The sequence below is a fragment of the Lepidochelys kempii genome, chromosome 4 (genome assembly GCF_965140285.1).
Source record: "Lepidochelys kempii isolate rLepKem1 chromosome 4, rLepKem1.hap1, whole genome shotgun sequence".
Classification (NCBI taxonomy): Eukaryota; Metazoa; Chordata; order Testudines; family Cheloniidae; genus Lepidochelys; species Lepidochelys kempii.
The window spans coordinates 9,479,409-9,503,360 of NC_136383.1; the positions used below are offsets into that span (position 1 = coordinate 9,479,409).

A 23,952-nucleotide genomic window follows, 5' to 3' on the forward strand; every position below is an offset into this window, starting at 1 on the left:
CAAGTTCAATATATCCACTGGATCCCCCTTGTCCATGTGCTTGTTGATCCCCTCAAAGAATTCTAATAGATTGGTGAGGCATGATTTCTCTTTACAAAAGCTGTATTGACTCTTCCCCCACAAATTGTGTTCATATATGTGTCTGATAAGTCTGTTCTTTACTATAATTTCAACCAATTTGCCAGGTACTGAAGTTAGGCTTACGAGACTATTATTGCCAGGATCTTCTCCTGGAGCCTTTTTAAAAAACTGGCGTTATGTTACATACCCTCCAGTTGTCTGGTAGAGAGGCAGATTTAAGCGATAGGTTACATACCACACTTAGGAGTTCTGCCGTCTCACATTTGTGTTCCTTCAGAACTCGTGGGTGAATGCCATCTGGTGCTGGTGACTTATTACTGTTTAATGTATTGATTTGTTTCAAAACTTCCTCTACTGTCACCTCAGTGTGGGACAGTTTCTCAGTTTTGTCACCTAAACAGAATGACTCAGGTGTGAGAATCTCCTTCACATCCTCTGCAGTATTCATTTAGCATCTTAGCAATGGACTTGTCTTCCTTGAGTGCTTCTTTGGCGCCTTGTTTGTCCAGTGGTCCCTACTAACTGTTTGGCCGGCTTCCTGCTTCTCATGTGCTTTAAAAAAATCGCTGGTAGTTTGTGTGTCTTTTGCTAGTTGCTCGTCAAATTCTTTTTTGCCCTGCCTAATTACACTTCTATACTTGACTTACCAGAGTTTATGTTACTGCTATTTTTCTCAAGATGTCTTTCTATTTTAAAGGATACCCTTTTGTCTCTAACTTCCTCTTTTAGTCTATTGTTTAGCCAGGGTGGCATTTTTTTTGGTCCGCTCACTGTTTTTTTTTAATTTGGGGCAGACATTTAGTGTGTGCCACTATTGTGGTATTTTTAAAAAGTTTCCATGCAGGTTGCAGGCATTTCACTCTTGCGACCGTTCCTTTTAATTTCCATTTAACTAGCTTCCTCCTTTTTGTGTAGTTCCCCTTTTTGACGTTAAATGCTGCTGCGGTGGCCGCCTTTGGTATTTTCTCTCCCACAAGGATGTTAAACTTAATTACATTATGGTTACTAATAACAAGTGGTTCAGGCATATTCACCCTTCTGGGGGAGGTCTAGGTTGGATATTAGGAAAAACTTTTTCACTAGGAGGGTGGTGAAGCCCTGGAATGGGTTCCCTAGGGAGGTGGTGGAATCTCCTTCCTTAGATATTTTTAAGGTCAGGCTTGACAAAGCCCTGGCTGGGATGATTTAGTGGGGAATTGCTCCTGCTTTGAGCAGGGGGTTGATGCCCTCCTGAGGTCCCTTCCAACCCTGATCTTCTATGAGTCTATGATTCACCTCTTGGACCAGACCCTGTGTGCCACTGAGGACTAAATCAAGAACTGCCTCTCCCCTTTTGGGTTCCAGGACTAGCTGCTCCAAGACACAGTCATTACTGGTGTCTAGAAAATTTATTTCTGCACCCTGTTCTGCAGTGACACATACCCAGTCAATATGGGGATAGTTGAAATCCCCCAGTGTTACTAAGATTTCTATTTTTTTAGACTCTCTAATCTCCCTGATCATTTCAGATTCCGTCACCATCCTGGTCAGGTGGTCAGTAGTATTTTCCTACTGCTGTATTCTTGTTATTCAAACATGGAATTTCTATCCATAGAGATTCCTTGGTACAGTTTAATCCATTTAAGATATTTACTGTATTTGACACTATTCTTTCTTTCCCATATAGTACAACTCTCCCACCTGCACGACCTACTCTCATCGCTGAGTATTTTGTACTCTGGTATTACTGTGTTCCCACTGATTATCATCATTCCACCAAGTTCCTGTGATGCCTATAATAATAATAATCTCATTTAGTACCAGGCACTCAAGTTCACCCATCTTAGTATATAGATTTCTAGCATGTATATACAAGCACTTATAAAATGTGTCACTGTTTAGTTGTCATGTGATGTAATTGAATAGGATTTCTTTTTCAAATGACTGTTTCTCTTCAGTGGCTTCTGAGACTTTATCAACTTCTATCCTCTCTGCTTTATTAGGCTATAGAGAATCCCCGTTAATAGATCCTCCCCTAAGGGATCTCTCTGTCTGAACTTTGTGCTCCTCTCCCCCAGGCCCTAGTTTAAAATGTCCTGTACCACCTTTTAAATTTTACATGCCAGCAGTCTGGTTCTATTTTGATTTAGGTGACGCCCATCCTTCCTGTACAGCTGCAAAGTGCTTTGCATGGCAGACAGGTGACGGCCCAGCATGTGGGCTAATGAATGTATTCTTCTCTACGTGCCCCTGCGACTGCATCTGTGCCATTTGCCACACAGATGCAGGAGCAGGGTGAAGTGCCAGTCCCATGATTCACTGCACTGGACACTGCATCCTCACTCAGGTCTGAGACAATAATTCTCCCACGTTATGACTGTACGCCCCACTGCAGCTTAGGGGGTGAAGAAGCTGATCCTGCTCATTTGCTGCCAGGAGGGTTTCATCCCCAAAGCAGTGTGTGGTTTGACAGTTGCCTCTAACTTACCAGCACACTGTAGTTTTGCAGGAGGGCATGAGAAACCAGTAGCCACCTTCAAAGGCTCCATTAATACCCACAAGACTGATTGTAGCCACCATCACACACCTGATACCTGTGACATAAAAAAGACAGGGTACAGTCAGAAACTCCACAGGAACCATGTGTGTTTCTGAATTGACACTGAGGTCTGGAAATCCAAGAGGAGGAGTACCAAATAACAGAGAACTTGCTGCCATTCATGCAACACTGACTGTTTCCAAGTTGTCAATAATGGAGGTGATCACGTCTGTTTCAGAGGAGCAAGGGGCTGGGTGCACGGCCCCAGGAAAGGGTGAAGTTGCTGGAAGTGGCCTCATGCCTTCATGGATGACCTGGGAGGTTGCTGTGATAGCAATGTCAGGCGTTTGGCCTCATATCCTGCTGAAGAGGTTTGTGGGGGACTGGGGACTGTGTGTGAAAGTAGCTAGAACTACAATTCTCTTTGCTGTTTGTGCAGTTACAGCTGCATTACTTTTATGCTTCATAAACTCCCTGTTCAGTTCCTAACTCTCCACTGGACTTCCTTAGCTGGTGGATTAAACACAGCAAACATCTGCATCGGGGAAGGTTGGGAGATAGGAGGTAGGGGTGTCGGCCTCCGTGTCTGGCCTTTGATGCTACAGGCCTGGTTGGGATTACTTGGAGACTGCTCATTCCAAAGTACAAGAGACAGGTGTTCAAGATAACACGGGCATGTTGACTTTTTAACAAAAACTGACTAATGTAATAAAAAAAAAATCAAGTTTTAAGTAGAGCATCTTTAACGAGAATGTCCAGTATTACAACCCTCATGATTTTCTGTCCCCGGCCGCTATTTTTAAGAGTCTCTTCAGCAGGGAGTGTGAGTGGGCCTGACAGACACCCCAAATGTGCTCAGGCTTGCTCATAGATCTGCAGATTCCAAGGCTAGAAGGGCCATTGTGATCATCTAGCCTGACCTCCTGGAAAACATGGACCACAGACTGTCCTAGAGCAGATCCAAATAATTCCTAGAGCAGATATGTTAGAAAAACATCCCATCTTCGTTTAAAATTGCCAGTGATGGAGAATCCACCACAACCTTGGTAAACTGTTAAAATGGTTAATTACCCTTGCTATTAAAAATTTACACCTTATTTCCAGTCTAAATTTGCCAAGCTTCAACTTCCAGCCATTGGATCATGTTATATCTTTCTCTGATAGACTCGAGGAGCCCATTATTAAATATTTGTTCCCCATGTAAATACCTATAGACTGTGATCAAGTCACCCCTTCACCTTCTCTTTGTTAAAATAAATAGATTGAGCTCTGTGAATCAAGGTGTGTTTTCTGATCCTTTAATTATTCTTGCAACTCTTCTCTGGCCCTTCTCAGATTTATCAACATCCTTCTTGAACTGTGGGCACCAGAACCTTACACAGTATCCAGCAGCGGTCAGACTAGTGCCAAATACAGAGGTAAAATAACCTCTCTACCTCTACTTGAGATTCCTTTGTATACGTATCCCAAGATCACACGAGCTTTTTTGGCCACAGTGTCACACTGAGAGCTGATGTTTAGCTGATTGTCCCCCATGCTCCTCACATCTTTGTCCAAGTCCCTGCTCCCCAGCATAGAGTCCCCCATCCTGTAAGTATGGCCCCCATTCTTTGTTCCTAGATGTGAACATTTAGATTTAGCCATATAAAATGCATATTGTTTGCTTGCACCCAGTTTACCAAGCGATCTAGATCGTTCTGATTCCGTGCCCTGACCTCTTTGTTTTTAACCAATCCTCCAATTTATGTGTTGCCTGCAAACTTTATCAGTGATGATTTTATGTTTTCTTCCAGGTCATTGATAAAAATGTTAAAAAGTATAGGGCCAAGAACTGATCCCTGCAGCACCTCACAAGAAACACACCCACTTGATGATGATTCACTGTTTACAATTACATTTTGAGGCCTATCAACCAGGTTTTAATCCCTTTAATGTGAGCCACATTAAGTTTATATTCTAGCTTTTTAATCAAAATGTCCTGCTGTATCAAGTGAAAAGCCGTACTTCTGTCTAAGAAGATCAATCAACACTATTATCTTAATCAAACAAATTTGTAATCTCATCAAAAAAAGATATCCATCAGTTTGAGAGGATCTAGTTTCCTTACATCCTTATTGATTGGCATTAATTATATTACCCTCCTTTAATTCGTTATTAATGATAATAGTAATTATCACATGATTTGACTGTCTGTTTTTCACCAATACAAAACAGAAATATTTATTGAACTTCTGCTTTTTATGCATTTTTATTGATAATTCTGTTTTGATCTAGTAATAGACTAGAATTCTTTTTGTTCCTAATATACTTAAAAACCTCCGCCTTATTGTCCTTAATTCTGCTGGCCATGATTCCTTTTTGGGTCCCTTTGCTTCCCTTATCATTTTTTTACAATTCCTAGTTTCTGCTTTATATTCATTACTATCAGCTTCCCCTTCCTTCCATTGTTATGTATTTTTATTTTTTACAGCTGCCTTCACTTCCCCTCTAAACCAGGTCAGTTCTTTAACCAATATCATTTTCTTCCTCTACTGTGGGATTGTGATTTTTTGGGCATGTAGTTTGGGCTTGTCTGCACATTTCCCCTTTCCCTTCCTGTCTGTGCACACACCGGCCGGCCACGCCCGCAGTTTTAACTCTACCGCTGCGCAGTGTAGGGGAGTGATGCCAGCATGCTAGCGCTCCCAGCATCACCAGTCCCGGGTTCACCAATCCCAACACCCTGACCCCAGGAGCCAATCATCACATACTAGATGTGCAACATACTAGAGCAGTAACTAAAATGAGTCACTGGGCAGAACAAATCAAACAGAGCAGTAAGCCCAGCTGCCGCAGATCCCTGCCCAGAACTGTCGCGGTCCCAGGACTTTACCAAAGTGACGTGCAAAGCTCAGGCAGCCGCTCCCCAGAAACAGTCAGTGACCACACAATTGAGGTGCAAATCAGGAGGCACCCGGCGCAGTCTGAGCCAGGGAGGAGCGACAGTGACCCTGTGTGCCTGGGACACAGAGGCACATCCCACTCCCCTGTTCCCACTTGGAAGGAGTGCCAGAGAGAGACAAGTGGAGCTGCCCAAGTCGTTGTCTCCCTGGCAGGCTGCTCTTGGGGCAGTGCAGCGAGAAGCACGAGACAGACTGCACTAGGCCTGACTCTCGACTGGGCAGTCCGAACATTTACTGCTACTGCTCACTTTGAACTGTAAGTGTCGCCCCTGTACCTAGGGCATCTGCAGCCTTCTCCTTTTCTGCCAGCCCTAATAAACACCCTCTCCTGTAGCCCTACGAGTGGTTAGTGGGATCCACCAGGGCTAGCGCCTACAAGGCCCAGCTGCTGAAGCACCTACAAGGCTGGCCTCTGAGTTGCAGTCCACCCAGCATGCTATGGGCACCGTAAGGGTTTGGCGTGCCTGGCCCTGAGCAGCCCCAATAATGACAGCATGACTGAGCCCGTAAATGAATTAGGCTGTCTCTGCTGCAGGGGGAACATTGCCCCGCCTCGCAGACTTTCAGGGATTCCTACAGGGTGGCACAGAAAGTCTGGAAAAGAGCTGGGAGCAGAACGCCGCTCTCCCCGCAGAACTCTGATGGAGACAGGACCCCGTCCTGCCGAGAACCTCGCGGGGGGAGCCATTCTCCTGCCCGAGCGCCGCGCCCACTCTGTTCTGGAGAGAAATGTGGGTGTCTCGTTTCAGACGACAAGCTGCGTGGATCCCCAGGTGCTGGGGGGGCCCTTACAGCGAGGTGCAGGGGCTGCTCTTTTCTGGGCCAGGTCGTGTGGCTGCAGCAGCCAGAGAGCCGCGAGGGACCTAATAATACACCATGCCCAAATACGGCGTTGTGTACGTCTCCATTAGTGATGTTGGAGCAATCCTTATTTTGGAAAAAAAGCTGTTCCCCAAACATTCAAACCAGATTCTTCATGCATCGCTTTCTAATACGCAGGCATGGAAATAGCCACTGGACATCATGTCCTTTCCTAAAAAGACAGGACCAAGATGTGGAGGCTTAAAGGCAACAGCCATAAATTAAGGTATCAGCTAAGAGACATGGTCCTTTTCCAAGTGTGGCTATTTCCAGCAAGGCTGGTTTTGATCTGTTCTGGGGCCTCAAGCTAGCTGTGAGGGCCTGGGAAGAGTCAAGCTAACCATGTGGATGGGTGGGGGCGTGCGTGGGATTGGTGGCTTGGAGTGGGGAGCACTCCCTCAAACAGTAAGCAACCCCCTTTCGCAGCACCTCCCCAGCCAGCTGTTCTGCAGTCTGTCCAGCTGGGGAGCTTTGATTTTTCACTGGTGGGAATTTTTCTTGTCGTCATCTTATAAGTTGTTAGTGGGGTGGGAGGCAGGGGAGTGGGACTCTGACCTGGTTACTGTTAGCGAGTGGGTGAGACTGGGACAGAGGAACAGGCTCCTCCTGTTTGGCTCTTGTTTCTATGGGGTGGGCTGGGAGGGTTTTTTGGAAGGGGCAGATGGACGATGGGGCGGGGTAGGCGGGTCTGGAGCAATCTGGTTAAAAAGCACCTCGCAAGATGCGCCGTTGGGATTTTGGCTGTCTGTCCGTCTGTCCCCACTATGGCTGTCTAGGCTGGCTGGCTTGTAAGCGCTTCGGGGCACAGACTGCTTCTTAGTCTGTATTGTGCAGGGCCCGGCCCAATGGGAGGGGCGCGATGCTGCATTGTGGTCACACTGGGGTTGAGTCAGGAGGGGACTCACGAGTCCATTGTATTGTAACTGCCTTGGATTGCTCCTGCGTTGTACGCTGCTGGGAGGGGAATGAAACCTATGTTCTCTTTCCCCAGGGTCTGGGGGATTAGCACCCAGGAACAAAAGGCCAACCTGAAATGGTGCTGATGGCTCTAAATACTGAACTGGATGGGCAAGAAGTGGCTTGTTGCCCATTGCAAGAGGGCTATCTGCTCCTTTAATAGCCCAAAGGGAGAGGGCTGGGGAGAGCTGACCCTGCCCTAGCATGAAGCCCAGCAGACAGATGCTGGGAAGCTGCTGACCAGCACCACATGATTGGTCCCCACTCTCAGCTGGCCAATATAAAGGGGGAAAACCAGGAGAGCAGAGCTGGTAATCACTGCAGGCAGACCAACCAAACCTGTGTAGGTGCCCTGTGGGGTCAGAGAGGGCCCCACCTGGTAGCTGCCAGAAGACCCCAGTCTGAACCCCCCCCCACCCCAGATGGTTGTTTGTGTTGCTTTTTGCACACTTGTCTATCTTGTTTGTGAAGACAATAAACAGAGCCCCAAAGACAGGGACAGAAAATGAACCTGGGCCTGTCTGATTGTCTATTTCCAGCTGGTGACTAGAGCCACCAGGGTACACGTAATGGAGAATGCGGGCGTGGCTTTCCATGGCCCGGGGAAAAGTAGGGGTCTTACTGCTTCTGTGACGTGGAAAGGAAAGCAGTGGCCACCAGAGTGCCTGACTGCCACAGCAGCAGCCGTAGTTCCCGCAGAAGCATCAAGAGGGTCATCAGCAATTCGTGCTCAGAACATTGGCTTGGGACCCTCCCACTCTACAGGTTGGTGCAGGCTGCCAGGGTGGGAAGAGGATCCCTCACACTAAGATGGGACCAGAGGGTGACCTGGAGTCCTTCCTAGAGACCTTTGAGCAGGTGGCTGAGGCCTACTGACCCCCAGTATTCAGTTTTGTATTGACTTCCACAAAATAAATGAAGTTCTAAATTTGATGTGTATCGTATGCTTAGGATTGATGAGATGCGAGATGAACTGGGGCAGGCCTAATATATAACAATTCTGGCCCTTACTAGCTGACTGCACTTGCCACACCTTATGACCTCTATCAATTCCAAACCCTTCCGTTTGGTCTCCATGGGGGCCCAGCGACATTTCCAAGACTTATGGATAAGCTACTCCTACCTCACTGGGTATATGCTGTGGCCAACCTGGATGATGAAGTGATTTATATAAGTATCTGGGCAGAACATCTCCAGTGGGTCAGAGTGGTGCTCTAGTCCTTCAGAGAAGTGGGCTTCACTGCCAACCCCATGAAATGTTGGATCGGATATGCAGATACAAAATACCTGAGATACCCTGGGGGAATGGGAGAATCAAGCTGCTGGTAGACAAGGTAAAGGCTCTTGTAGACCCGCCAATCTCTGCCACTAAGTGACAAGTAAAATCTTTTCTGGGGCTAGCTGGATACTATTGTCGATTTATACCACCGTCCCTTTAACGAACCTTCTGCACAACAAGGCACCACAGAAGGAGCCTTGGGCTCCTGCATGTGCAGATGCATTTGGGGATATCAAGTGAATCCTTTGCAGCAAACCAGTGCCACGTAGCCCGGACTTTACTAGGGACTTCATCCTGCAGACTGATACCTCCGAATGGGGGTTGGGGCTATCCTTGAGGATGGGGAACCCTCATGTTACGTCTGAGGAGAAAGTTCCTGCCCTGGGACCAAAACTATGCAGTGATTTGAAAAGGAACGCCTGGTGATAGAGTGGACTATTGAGGACCTGAGGTACCATTTGCTTGGAGCAAATTTCATCCTTATCACTGACCATGCTATGTGCAAGACAAACCCCAAGACAGATACAACGGCACCTAGCCCTGCAACTGTATGCATTTACAGGTCACTACCGGTCCGGAGCCAGACACGTGAATGCAGACAATTTTCATGGGAAGGAGGCACTGCGGGCACCACTTTTGGGGGTTGGGGGGGGCGGGGGGGCATGTAATAGCGCAACCTGCCCCTTTAAGTCCTGGGGAGTGGGGGGGGGAACAGAGAGCAGCTGACCCTGCCCCAGAGAGAAGCCCAGCAGGCAGGTGCAGAGAATCAGCTAATGCATCTGATCAGCACTGCATGATTAGCTCATGCTCTCAGCTGGACAATATAAAGGGGGGAAACCAGGAGAGAGGAGACGGTAACCAGAGTAAGAGGCTGCAGGCTAGCGGGCAGACCCTGTGTGGAGCCAGAGAGGGCCCTATCTGGTAGCTGCCAGAGGACTAGCCTGAACCCCGAGCCAAACTGTTGTTTGTGTTGCTTTTTGCACACGTTCCTTTCTGGTTTGCAAAGACAATAAGCAGAGCACTGAAGAAAGGGAAAGAAATCTAACCTGGGCCTGGATGCTGGTCTCTTTCCAGCTGGTGGGGAGGAACACCAGGGCACACCCCTACGTATGGGAGGCTGGGCAAAGGGGAGTCCAACTGAACAGGTTTGACAAGACAATGTGATCAGGATCTGAGCGCTTGTTGCCAGGGTACCAAGAGCACGTGGTGTCCTACATAGAACAGAGACATGGGGGCCAGCTAGGCCCTGAACATGTGCCATTTGCAAGCAGAGCAGCAACGTTAAGGAGGGGCACGACAGCCTCTGAGCGATCAGTATCTCCGTGGGGAACAAATATTTAACAGCAGGCTCTTCAGTCTAGCAGAGAAACGGATAACCCGATCCAATGACTGGAAGTTGCAGCTAGACCTATTCAGGCTGGAAACAAGGTGTAAGTGAGTAATTAGCCACTGGAACAATTTACCAGGGATCGTGGTGGATTCTCCATCGGTGACCATTTTAAAATCCGGATGGGATATTTTTCTGAAAGATCTGCTCTAGGAGATATTGTGGGGAAGTCCTCTGGCCTGAGTTACACAGGAGGTCAGACTAGATGATCAGAATGGTGCTTTCTGGTCTCAGATCTATGAATCCCTGGGGATGCAGGCTTTCTCCCTGCCAGTCAGGGAGACGGTGTGCTGGGCTGGCCGCGGGGTCTGTACGGGGCGCTGGGCTCTCTCCGAGACGGTGTGCCGGGCTGGCCGCGGGGTCTGTACGGGGCGCTGGGCTCTCTCCGAGACGGTGTGCCGGGCTGGCCGCGGGGTCTGTACGGGGCGCTGGGCTCTCTCCGAGACGGTGTGCCTGGCTGGCACCGGGGTCTGTACGAGGCACTGGGCTCTCTTGGAGGTGCTGGGGTCTTTCCAAGGTGGAATGCCTGGCTGGTGCTCGGGTCTCTCTGAGGCAGTGCACCTTGGTGGTGCTGAGGTCTGTCTTAGGTGCCAGGGTCTCTCCAAGGCACTATGATCTCTCTGAGGCAGCATGCCCAGCTGGCACTCAGGTCTCTCCAAGGCACTGGGGTCTCTCTGGGGTGGCACGCCTAGTTGGTGCTGGAGTCTCTCTGAGGCAGTGTATCTTGCTGGCATGGAGGTCTTTCTTAGGCACCTGGGTCTCTCTGAGGTGGCCCACCTGGTTGGTACTCAGGTCCCTCTGAGGCACTGGAGTCTCTCTGAGGTGGCCCACCTGGCTGGTGCTGGGGTCTCTTCTACGTATTTGTTTATCTTAGGGTACGTCCACACAGCCACTGCGCGGGGTGTTTCCCAGTGCGGATGGACAGACTTGTGCTAAGTCTGCTGGAGGCAGTGCACGAGAAGTAGCAGTGTGGCAGCAGCCTGGGTTAGCCGCCCGAGCACAATCCCACCTGACCCGTGGGCACATAGTCAGGGTGGCTAGCCCGAGCCGTGACCTGTCGGTTTTAACGCACTGGCTTGAGCAGAGCTGGCTCATGTTGGTCTCCCCGTGCTGGGACGACTACTCCCAGCTGCCGTGAAAACATACCCTTAGGTTTAGAAATTAAAGCCAAGATTTTCTAACGCGACTCGTGAGTCTGGGATCCAATTTGTGGCAGCTTGTGGTGTTTGTTTTTCAGGTGCCCGGGCACAAGTCTGCAGCACTGCCGGCCAGATCCAGCCTTGGAGATCAGGCCCTTCTGAGGGCTCTCAAGTTGGGCACTGAAAGGCACGAGCTGCTTGCAAAAAATCTTGCCCTAACTGGCCCGAGCCCATCTGTGTCAGGATGACTTCCCGTTGCTGCTGCTCCCCTCAGCCTCAGAGCAGAGGTCTGCTCAGGTCTACTTTCTAAGCCTGATGTGAACCCAACCCAGACCCAAGCCCCAGCCCGAGAGGCTTGAATCATTTTCTGACCCAACACTTCCCCCTGAACCTGAGTGAGTATCAGCACCACTTCCTGCCCGTGCGGCTGGCATGGTGGTGGCTGCAGCTGTGTGCCCGGCTCCTGACAGCCGCTGCCCCATGCTGACTCTGTGTGCCGTGGAGCGAGCGGTGCTGTGACTTCTTGGCACGCTCACTGCACAGCATAGTGAGGTGGTGGCAGCCGGCAGGAGCGGGGCCAGCAGCCACCGCCACGCCAACACCCAGGCAGGACGCGGAGAGCCAACCTGACCGCAGCCCCGGAGGATCCAGTTGTTTTCCCACCTGCCCCAACGCGGGCCCAACACTCGTAGTCAGGTCCTCCTGCTGGGTTCAGGTCAGGTGGCACAGCTTGAGCGCACAGGGGGCTAGGCTCTGGCCTGCTTGCACAGATCGGAGTGGGAGAGCAGGGCCTCAGAAGAGGCTTGGAGCCCGGTGATGGGGCCGAATGTGCTTGCGGCTAGTGAAGAGCTGTGGCTGAGTGGAGGATGTACAGCCTAGCCCTGCCAACCTGGCCCCTTTGCTAGGCACTAATCTCTCACTGAGGGCATATGAAGGTGCTCAGTGGGACATTACATACAACATCAGAGCTAGCCAGATGTGGTAGCATTTGCTGATCTCCCTTAAGAAATGTATCCCCTGAGTTTTATTTGTGACAGTCACGTTTATTGAGCTTTACATGTAAAATGCACAGCTAGTGGGGAGTGTGAGGGAAAGGGGGAGGCTGTCTGGCCGTAGACAGTATCACTGGGAGGGACAGTACGCCCAGACTCCAGGAGCTACCAGTGGTGGGTGACCTCGGCGTGTGTATGGTGGGAAGCCTGCTGAACCCTTTTATCTGAGCTGCATGTCAAGAATCACAAGGAGCTTAGACTGATGTGCTGTGAAAGTGGGCAAAGCCTGGGAACAGTCTGGTAGATGCATTAGGGCCTAGCGCTGCTACTGGCCTAGCGGTTTTACTTTTTGTTTTAATATCCACAGTTTATTTATCCACAAATGGCTGCAATATTTACAGACTGTATCTTCTCTAACTTCTCTTCCAACACTGATTGCATCAAAAGAGTATATTTGTATAATAAAATAAATTCTCCCCTGTGCTGTTGTAATCTGTGCTCAGTAACTACATGTGTTTTTCATTTATGGACCCTGGCCTGATCTGCTGCCAAGGGAGTTTTCATTAACTTTTAATAAGACACTTTTGTTGTATTTGGACATGCATGTTGTAAAGAGTAAGGAAGGATCTGTGCATTTCAGAGAGAATGGAGCCTCCTTGCTTTCGTCTTTGTGGAGAATCTTTGCAAGCTGTATTCTGTATGCACTTTTAGATTCAGATTTTAAAGCCTGAAGGGGACCATTGTGATCATCTAGCCTGACCTCCCCATCTAACACAGGCCAGAGAACCTCACACAGCGATCTCTGCATCCAACCCATAACTTAGTTTGAGCCAGAGCATATATTTTAGAAAGAGAGAGTCCAGAGAGACAGATGTCAAGCGATGGAGAATCCACCCCGTCCCTTGGTAGTTTGTTACAGCAGTTAATCACCATTCCTGTTAAACATTTGCACCTTATTTCCAGTCCAAACTGTTAAGCTTCGACTTCCACCTGTTGGATCTCGTTCTGCCTTGGTCTGTAGGTTAGAGTCCTCTGCTCTCAGAAAGCTCCTCCCTATACAGGTGGCTTGCAGGCTGTCATAGTCACTTCTCAACCTTCTCTTGAAGCCTGAGCTGCTTTAGTATTTCTCTGAAGGCAGGTTTTCCAGACTGCACATCATCCCTATAGCTCTTTTCTGAACCCTCTCCAGTTGATTAGCATCCTTTTTGCCATGTGAGACATCAGCGTGGGACACAGTAACTATTAATGGTCTCACTAATGTCATAAGCAGAGGTGATCCCACCTCTCTGTGTATGCACACAAGGATCTTCAGACGTGTGGTGAATGTTGTCTACGGGTGACTAGAGGCCATGCTGCTGGAAGATTTACTGAGTAGTTCAGTGCCATTCTGAATGAGTCTGGGTTACAGCTTTGACTGTACCCCTGCAGAACATTCAGTGGCAGGGTGACTGAGTCATTCTTTCAGCTGAGAAAATATCCGCTTATTAGGGTTGTCTCTCTCTAAATGAAGTCTATCCCATGGTTTCTTAGCAGAGATGGTTTTGAGAGGGGGCGCAGATTACAGGCACTTTCAAGTCTAGTAAGAAACAGTATTGCTGAGATGGTAATCAGCTGGACAATGAGGATGCGCTGAGGATTGGCACAGTCACTGCGAGGGCATCAGTCAGACCACAGCATGTCCCACCAGTGGGCACCAGGATACCCCAACGTGATGAAGCTGGTAAAAGGCAGTTTCCTTGTGCCATTTACTCCCTATGGACACTGGTGAGTAGCTAGAAGCTCCACGGGCACTGACAGACCTGCCGTCTGGAGCGGGGCATGCTTGGTAGCCTGGGTGTTTCAGATAGACTGCTCTCGGCTTTGCACTGCCATCGGCCAGTGCCGGGCCACTGGCAGGGAGAATCTCCCCCACATACAACTGCATGAGGGACCACCCACAAATGTCAGCAATAGACAAGGGCAGCAGCACGTGGGGCACCCCTCAGCGTGCCAGGGCCTACCGTGGGCACAAGGTCCCCGCAGCAAGAGAGACAACTCAGGCCAGGAGCACCGAGTGCTACAAGACCCCTGCCCTGCAAGCACACAGGCCTCTCTCTGACCTCAGCTGTGGGCTCCTGCAGTGCTGAGGTAGACGGCTCTCAACAAGGAATGTGATGGTGGGGACCCCAGCTTTGTGTGGCGCATAGGGAACGTGGTGCCTACAATGAGCCTGTGAACGAGGAACGCTTGGGGATGAGCGCACAAGCCGGAGCCATGGCACTGAGCCACCCAAACCCTGGGTTATGTTCTCCAGCCTTCCCTGGCAGCCCTTGCTAGTCACCTCCAGGCCACGCTCTGCGAAGCTGACTGCCAGTGTGAGACATATGTTAACGTCACATCTCTTTGAAGGTGCATGCCCACTGCGGCCAGCTATGAGAGCGTGCTCCCAATACAGCCTTGCCAGCATGGCACCGTGGGGCACAGGGCCGAGGAGATGAGCAGTGGTGTCTGGGCATGATCCTGAATCCATGCTGACTCTCCAGCACAAACATGCTGCTGTGGCCAGAGTTGTGGGCAGTGTCTGCAATCCTCTCCCCTCCCTGCTCCAGGGGGCCCAGTACAGCTGGGCCTGGGTCAGCTTGTGCCCATAGGGTGCCAGGCCCCAGCTCTGTGTGTCTGCTCTGCCACCATAGCCTGGGTCCTGACCCCATGGGCTGCAGGGAGAGCAAGGAATGACGGGGGGATAAGACTAGAAAGAGAAAACAAGGTGCAAAGGGAGAAGGTGGAGAGAAAACAAGGGACAGGAAAGAGCATGGCCAGGCCAGACATAGGGAGAGGCAGGGTAAGTCTGCCAGGGGATGATAGAGGGGCTCTAGGCATGGGGCACAAGGGCTGTGGGGTCAGGGTACCCAGCCACCCAGCTATTAGCCTGGGGCTCTGACAAAGCCAGGCTGGGAATGACGGAGCTAAGACCTGCCTGTTGGGTTTAGTTAGTTCACCTGGGGCCCTGTTCTCCAGGGTGTGTGATAGAAACACACAGCAATGGTGAACGAAAATGTTCGCCATCTTTGCCTGACGGAGGCTAAACCAGTCACTCCAGCAGCAGAGCCCGCTAGCTCTCTGTTCGGCTAAACATGCACCCGAAGGAGAGAGATTCACAGTCAATGTTTAGAAAACACAGGTGTTCGTTGAGCACGTGTGAGCGTTCTGAACGATCTGCTCTAGGGCACCCACAGGGAGGCGCCCTGAGTGAAGGATACAGCTTAGGCTATGCAGGTCAGACAAGACCTGCAGCCTCCTCCTGGCCTTCCAAGCTACAGAGCTAGGGCATTTTCTCCCTGTCTGGCCCTTTGATGTGGTTCTGCTTCGTGGGCTCCCCGTGTCCCACAGAGCAGAATGCCCGCCCTTTTGCCTACACACGCACACACACAGCTTGTCTTTCCATGTGCTGCACCCTCCCTTGCAGCCAGCGGTGTCCCCTCCTGGCTCTGCTCCGGGGGGGAGCCTCGTACTGAATGAATGGCATCACAGCCACTCCAACAGCACTGTCCAGTGACTTCCTTCAACTGCAGTTTTGGAGCCCTGGACTCCGTCACCCACCCCTAATGCCATCTGCGGGCACTGAATCACTTTATCAGACAGTGACAGCAAGGGAGAGGACTGTAGGGACTGGGGATGCGTTAGGAGATACCGCCGTTCCTCCCAGACCTACAGACTCCGACCAGAGCCGGGGGCCGCGACGTGAATTCTGCTATGGCAGGACATCCCCTTCCTCGCCTGCCCGCAGTGACGGTTGGAAGGAGCCATTGCCTCCAGCTGGTGCTAGGGAAGCGAAGCCCACGCCGAGCCATCCACTTACACAGTATTCAGCAGAACTGACGGGACTTCCAGCCCTGAGAAGCAGCCTCTGAGGGAGGGAGCCAGCGCATCTGAAAAGACAAGAGCGGCGGAAGTGAAACATGAGCTAGGGTGCATCACACGCCTTCAACTCCTGCACAAACCACATCCTGGGTCTCTGCGAAGAGGGGACGAGAGCTGGGCCCTGTTCTGGGCTCACCCTAAGTGCCAAACAGGCCTGGCCCAAACCCCTGCTTCAAACACCACCCCCTTCTAGTTCTGGGCAGTTTAGAGCTGCAGACCCAACATTTTGTCACCCGTGCATTTCCCCTTGCAACCCTGTGGCGGTGCACAACGGATTCAACGGGAGGGCCGAGGCCAGTGTTCGTGGCCCCCTGCCAGAGCACACCTGTGGGGCTGGATGTGGGGCAGATCTGTGCCGGAGCTGCGCACCCGAAGTTGGAGCTGTGGCTTAGAGCTGGGGTTCTCGGTTCTCGCGCCCCCTCCCCCCCCAACATGCTGTAACCGCTCCATGGCCCATCTGTGCCACAACAACTGTTTTTTCTGCCTATAAAAGCCAGGGCCTGGCGTTGGCCAGGTTTGCCGAGCAGTAACTCGCTGGCGCTCCATGGACAGCGCCTTTCCTGCTGCACAAAGAGGCGCTCATTCGCGCCTGGCTGTTCCTTCTGCAGGGCAAGGGGGACTGAAAGCAGGGAACGCTTCTTCCAGCGGCGAGCGCTAGCAGCTGGGACCCTGGCTCTGCAGAGTGGGCAGCGCTGCTGGGAAAGGAGGAGGTGCCGTTTCGACTCAGCGCAGGACCGCGTTCTAGCACGCACACGTGACGGCGAGCTTGCGGGGCTGTTGTTACGCAACAGAGACGTCGCTAAGATCGTAGCGTATCCTCCGCTGCTGAAAGGATGGCTTCTCCCTCCTTTGCTGCACCAGTAGGTGGGTGTAGGAAAGCAGTACTGCCTGCGTGCTGAGGGGACACAGCTTCTTTCCAGCGGCACGTGCAGCACCCAACACTATTAAAGGGACAGCTGCAGAAGGAGGGACCGCACCCTGAGAACGCGGCTCTGGAGAAGGCACTCTGTCAGGGTCGGCCTGAAAAGTTGCTTTTGCTCCCACAAATAGGGTGTGAAATGCAAGGTCTGCATTAGGGCCTGACTCTGCCGAGTGACTCCCCTTGACATGGGGGAGGAGCTGCTCCGATGTCACTCGGCCTGCTGTTGTATAAGGTGCTAATCAGCGTGGGGGTGGCAGAAGCAGGCCTTGAAACCCTTTCTCTCTGTCCTGCAGGTGCTTCATTGCGTACCAGCTCTCTCTGTCCCAGGCCAGGATGCATGGAACATGTCCAACCGCAACCATCAGAGTGAAATGGGACCATTTTCACTTGGCCGCTGAGCGGCCTTGTCCAGCTATATGGAAACATACTATTTCCCACTGATGCCTTTTGTGCCTGAATGTGAGCAAGGCAGAACGGAAAGGCAAGAAAAGAGCCCACTCCGACCGCCAGTGGGGACAGGGGCTCAGGGAGGGAAGAGTTGGGCAGGACTGGTGGGGGGAGAGTATGAAGCTTGAAACCAACCCCAGCTCTCCTGGCTCTGAGTTTCATTCCAGGGTAGTTGGGCCCTTTGACATGCAAAACTTGGAAGATTCTCATTGTAGCCATTTGAAGTTGGGCGAAACCTGATGATTTTGACTAAGTTTTGGGTTCATTTGAAGCCAGAAATTCATTGCGCAATGCAGGGGCTCAAACTCATGTGAATTGAAACAAGTGGGAGTTTCATGGATCCTTGCACGTGGAGATCATTGTTCGATGCATCCATTATGATGTCATCAGCTTATTTCATTAATAACCAGTGAGGATGCTGTTAATGAGTCCTGAAATGTCGGACCTGAAAGCACAATTGTGCACAAATAATTTGTATGTGCAAATAGGCAGTTAAATGTCTAACTGATCATTGGGATATGCAATCGCAGTAATTACATGGACAAATTATGTGCCACGCTTTTGCACACTCATTTTTAAATATACCTTTTGATATTTCATTGTTCAGGTACTGCTGCTGGCCCCTTGGCGCTCTCGGGGTGGAGGGGCTGTTATCAGATTTTGGTTTGTATCCACAGCATATCAGTGGAGCCAGAAGGGAAGGAGACACTGAGGGAGAATGGGACAGAAGCTGGTGGCCAAGTGCAGCATCTGGCACTACCTCTGCTCTGCAGTGTTTGGTGGAGGGATGTAGAGATGTCAGGAGACTGCTCGCCTCATGGGATGCATTGACTATTTCTGTATAGGTGAAAGCCATGGATCTTGCTGAGGAAGCTCTGAGCTTGTTCTCCTGATGAAGATGGCCTGGAAAAACTACTTTGGGTAAGAACTCTGGAGTATCCTAATAACCACTGGTCTGAAAATTAAGGAGGGAAACTTTCTCTGCCAGACAAAGTATTTTATTCCTAATCCCTGTGGCTGGCAGCTTTGATAGAGAGGAATGTATCAGAGTCATAGGTTATAAGGCCAGATGGGACAGACCATCTGGTCTGACCTCCTGCATGGCACAGACGAGAGCGGCCCCGGTTTTCAAAATTCGGGTCGCGACGGCATTTCAGGCACTGGGTCACTCTGGGCAGCACTGCCGACTGGGATGTGAAAAGTCCCCTCGGCGGTGCTGCCCTGCTGAGGCGGGCTAGTGCCTACCGGTTCCGACACCGCGCTGTGGCCAGCCGTGGGTCCGGCTTCGAGGCGAGGGGCCCCGGGGCGCTGCGCCCACCCCGAGCACATTTGACTGTATTGAAACTCATCCTGTTTTAAGCATGTTATCTCAATACAGTTACTTTTCTCAGCTGACCTTGTTATCTCGTCCAATATCAAGTTTGCCTGACAATACCTGTTTTCCATAAAACCATGCTGGTTATTAATTATGCTGCAAGCCTTTAATTATTTACTGATCGATGTCCGGGTAACTGGCCTGTAGTGACCTTTCTGAAATTAGCTATTTTCCAGCCCTCTGGAACTTTCCCAGGGTTCTGAGGTTTGTTAAACAGGAATAGCAACGTTTCGGAGATCACGCCTGCCAATACTTTCTAAACTAATCTGTTGGATGCAAGCTACCTGGTCCCACGGACGTCAAAATAGTTAACGCTCGCGGTTACTGTTTGTAGTTGCTTTTGCAGTGTCTGTGTGTAGCAGGGGGTGAGGCTCACAGGGCAGCATCTGCGTGTAGCAGGTGGACAAAGGCCGGTGGGGCGGCGTCTGCGTGTAGCCAGCGGACAGAGGTGTCTGTGTAGCAGGCGGATTGCTCTCCAGATGGTAGGCTGCTAACTGTGGATCAGAGAGGTTCTGAAGCCCTTGATTTAAGGGACTAGCCGGGTGTGGCCCGCTGCGCAGACTAGTGCAGAGTCTGTCCCTGGTGCTAGAGATGTGAGAAGGAGCAAGAGCTCTTTTGCCGACAGTTCTGCCAGGCTGGGCTTATCATGTAGCGGGCCCGGATGCCGTTGTGTTGACATGGGAACCAAATGAGCAGGATGTCCAGGTAGCAGGAACTGTGAAAGCCCTCGTGCTCAAAGCAGGCAATGAGCATCACTGCAGGCTGTAAGAGCCTCATCAGCAATACCCTTGGCTATTTGAAGTGTGACCCAGTCTGGACCCAAGGCACTGGGATCAGCCACACCTTAGCCCCTTGGCCACAGTCCAGGTCTGGATCCAGACTGCTGGTGTGGAGAAAGAGAGGAGCAGAACTGGTGCCATACTCAAGAGCCTGCAGCCTAAATCAACCCCACTGAGAGCAGAGCGGCTGAGAGAAGCTGCTTGCTGTGGCAGACACAGTGCCCGGGCCCATGCCTGTATGCGTGGAGCCTGGAGGGCACCAAGAATTCTACCAATGGCTGCTTCCGTGCCATGAATGTGCCTGGCAGCCCTCGCAGCCAGCCCCCAGGCCACAGGGCTCGGTGGAGGAGATCAGCCCTGAATACAAGCACTGAAGAGTTAGTTCTACTTGCTTAAGTAAAATCATGTGAACAGAGACAGTTGCCAACGCTTAGGTCTGTGTATGTGCCGTGCCTCGCACAGCAGGCTCACTCCTGCCTACAGACACAGTATTGCCAAAATCGTGAGTCAAATTCCTATAAATCATGATTGGCCCCCACACAGCAGGAGATGTTTTTAAAATCAGCAAGCCAGACTTCTTAGTCCATCTTTTGACTTTTTAACTCCCCTCACCCTCTCCTCACCCCTAACATAGGGGAACTGCCAGCCATTTCCTATTACTGCCTTCACTCCCCTCCCTCCAACCCAGCAGCACCACCTCCCTGACTCCCTCCCTCCCACTACCCCAGCACCCTCTCTCTGCTCTAGCATCATAAATGTAGGCAGGGCTTAGTGGCAGGGCCGGTCTGTGTCCTCAGGCCCGAGGCTCTCGCACAGAGCTCTGCCAGCCTCGAAAAACACAGGATCAGAGGCGCTTCTCGTGTCACAGCAACAGCTCCTCCGGCAGGTGCTGAAATCCTGTGAGAGAATCCTACGACCCCTTTGCCAGTTGGCAGTCCTTCCCCTGGCTGCTACCCGTACCCAACACTCGCCCTGGGCTGTGGGCACTGCCACTGGATCCCCTCCATCTCCCACTCCATCACTGTCCTCTGCCTCTCCCTGCACCCGCATGCCCCTGCAACCTCTAAATCACACTCCTGATCCCCCCCCCGCGCTCCCCATCACAGGGTCTCTGCTGCTCCTCACAGTCCCTGTGCCCGGTCCAGCCCCCTGAAACATGCAGTGACAGCCACATTACCTGTGGGCCCGGCTTCAATCTCATTGGAAACCATGGGAGGTGGCAGATATCTTTCTCAAGGGCAGCCTCCCTTACCCACGCAGACTGTAGGGACATGGTGCCCATCATGTCAGCGTTAGCCCCATTCGCTGGCATGGCAGTTGGCGGCCATTTGGAATCAGGGACACTTCCCGTGTGGGCACCTTCCATCCTGTATTCATCGACGGGTGCAAACAACCCAGAAGCACGAGAGCCGTGATAAACCTGTGAGCGCCGGCCCTACGGGGGGGGACCAAACCAGCAGCTAATAATACCCAGCTCTTGAACAGCAGCCATACAACCACTGAGTGGAACTAGGGGCCGAGCCGTCTGGAACGCTCACAGGCCCCATTTCGAGGCAGATGGAACAAGAAGGCCTAGTAAGCAAAGGAAGTTCCTCCTAGCCACGCGCGTTCCTGGCTCCAGGACCTTCCCTACCGACCTGTGGGCGCCTGCCTACTCTTCTTTCACTTCTGGTCTTATTGCCATTTCCCATCTTTCACTGGAGCGAGGGCCAGCCACCGGGTCCAGGAATACACTTACTCTGTGCTGCACAGCACTTCCCCTGGCTCCAGTCTCTACCTCCCCAGTTTCCTCACACCGTGATTTTTGTACCCCTGTAGAAATCCTGGTGCCATTCACCCAACCAGGTCTGTAAATGGGGTAATAAGGGTCCCTAGCTGCCAGGAGCATTGTGAGGGTAATCCAGGAACACTTGGTAGCTATTCGGATGTCTGGATGCTGTGGGCTAGGTAACGCACCCTGGTTGGATGACTCGGCCGAGGGGCACAGCAGGGGCATTTGTGCTGCTGCTCTCCGTGTGCTCTGGGCATCAGCAGCTTCAGTTTCTGGGGCTCTGCAGGGACCCCCTTTCCCTATGAACGTGCTATCAGCCTGGCCTTGCCAGGTGGGCTGTGTTGTTTGGAAGGTAGGTTAAATGTAGGCTGAAAGGAGCTGACAGTATCCTTTTAACTACAGCTCATTGTTAATCCAGGTGGGCTCTGACTCTGGTAGGGACCATGAAGCCCCACCTCTGTGTGGCCTGCCTCTGGCACAAGCAGGACCATAATAAATTGGTTGGTCTCTAAGATGCCACACGTACTCCTTTTCTTTTTGCGAGTACAGAGCTAGTTACGTAGGTAGCTCTCTTGCTGAATTAGCCTTCAGTGCAGGCACGCTCCCAGGGCCAAATGCAGCCACAATGTTACTGGACTGAGTGGAGCTGCATCTGCTCATACTGAGCCTTTGGGGTTGCTGTTCATACAGGCGCCCATACGGTGCCGATACTCCATGGTTCTGTGCATCCTTCTCCCGCCCCATCCATAAAGCAGGGGTGTGTTACCTGCTTGGAGACTCCCAGCTCTACGCAGATTTCGAGATGAGAGTGAAAGTCCCATACGCCTTGGCCAGCCATACCTAGGCTACAATTGCCCTGGCCCCCAGGACATGGGAGCTGGGTGTACTTCATCCTTGGGTTCATTCAAAACAAAGAGATGGCTCCGGAACTCACTGGGTGCGACATGAGCACAGGGAAGGGAGGTAAATTTTCCCGAACCCTATTAAACAGCACTGGAACTGTCCTAGGGCCACAGCCCATGACAGGCAGACAGATCCCTTTTTCAGTCATTTATTCCTCTGAACATGACAAACATTCCTGTGTTTTCCCCCCTCCAGTTCCACGCGTTCCCGCTTCCCTCTGGCCATGGCGTTACCACAGCACATCGGAACATGGTGGAATGGTGGGCACCCTCCCAAGGCATTACTTGGGTACCCAGCCCAAGGACCCAGGAGCCGGCAACAGATAGAACTGGCACCTGGTAAGCCGTATCAGCTGTTTCTGTATCTACTGTTTGGGGGTAATGTCATCGCTTCTCTTATCTGCCTGGCTGCACGCTGCGCAGAATTGCCATCGGGCAGCACACCACCAAAAGCCCCTGCTACTCACCTCCCCAGAGGGGGGAGGTAATGGCTGTCTTCGGATCAGCAGAGGAAATGGGCATTTGTTTTTCATGGTAGAAAATTCTGGGCTGAATTTCCAGCAGGATAAAAGGAGATGTAGTTGTTTAACTCCCACTCGGCTTAACAGGCTCTGAATGTCTTCCCCCGCCATGCTGAAATAGCCCCGATTTGTAATAAAAATGTGTGTGTGGGGAGGAAATAAAAGGAAACACGTACCCCTTACTTATGGTTTGCTGCCTCTGAGTCCATGAATTCACTAGTCAAATGGCAGCGTTGGTGTTGCCTTCCTGGGATAGGTGGTAAGGGCCGGGGGTGGGTGTGTGTCGGGGCGGGGGGGGCATTGCTACCACAGTGTGTTGGGGCAGAGCTTAGGACAGCATATGATAGAATGGGGGGGGGGAGGGTAAATGTGTGTAACTACTGTCAGTGTCAGGGTGCAGCAGGTGGAGATTGGTGCATCCTGTGGGTTGGATAAAGGTGCCCAGGGGGATCCAAAATGATTGAGAGCTGGTGTTTTCCAGAGAGGAAGAAAGGAAAGAACGAAGAGGGGAAGAAGGTAGGCAGAAGACAGTCTAATTCCCACGGCTGTGCCCAGGACTGGCAGCTCGCCCTGCTCCTGGAGCGGTGCTGTAGCATGGCTCCCGGCTACCCCTCTGCACACTCACTTCCATGCACTCACCACACTCACTATGTTACCTGTCTGCTGTCACGCTTCATACTAATACAGGAAGCTAGAACAGGTCAGCCGGCTCTGCTTAAGACTGGGCTAGCCCAGCTCTGGGCAACCAGGAGCTACATCGCATGGCCACAGAGGGGCAGATGAGCCACCATGGAAACAGAAGATAATGCCATTCTCCCCATCTGTGGCTACCTACAACACATCCTGTCATCCCTGAAAGCCAGGGACCTTCAGGACCACAGCCAGGGGCCTCTGGTGCATGAGCTAAAGAAGAACTTGGTTAGCTGGGAGAGTGCTGGGGGCTCTGAAATAATCCCTGGGTACAGCGGCTCCAGAGAATGGTCTCTTGCCCTAAGCTCATGTGTTAAAGGCTGATGCCAGACCTGGGTGAGTAGCTCTGTAGTTCCTAATACAGCTAGAACCCAGCTGTTCTTGCAGAGGTACCTACTGGTGCTATATTGCCTTTAAACGCACTGCAGTGTCATTGCACTGGCTAGGCCATTGTTTCTCTCTCACCTTGGTGGGCGAGATGTTCTGAGA

At 51.5% G+C, this 23,952-nt stretch overlaps 1 protein-coding gene across 3 annotated transcripts in view; it reads right to left on the reverse strand.

Moving 5' to 3' along the window:
- Positions 1 to 23,952, reverse strand: part of RBPMS (RNA binding protein, mRNA processing factor) — a 139,633-nt gene that overhangs the window by 2,945 nt on the left and 112,736 nt on the right. For 2 of the 3 annotated variants that reach the window (XM_073340330.2, XM_073340331.2), the window contains 2 exons: positions 15,995 to 16,064; positions 2,561 to 2,654 (listed from right to left, as the gene is read on the reverse strand). In XM_073340330.2, coding sequence (XP_073196431.1) covers positions 16,002 to 16,064 — 63 coding nt within the window. In that variant the 3' untranslated portion in view covers positions 2,561 to 2,654; positions 15,995 to 16,001. Of the gene's footprint in view, positions 1 to 2,548; positions 2,655 to 15,994; positions 16,065 to 23,952 lie in introns of those variants that run through there. The other variant, XR_012158424.2, reaches the window with a different exon arrangement.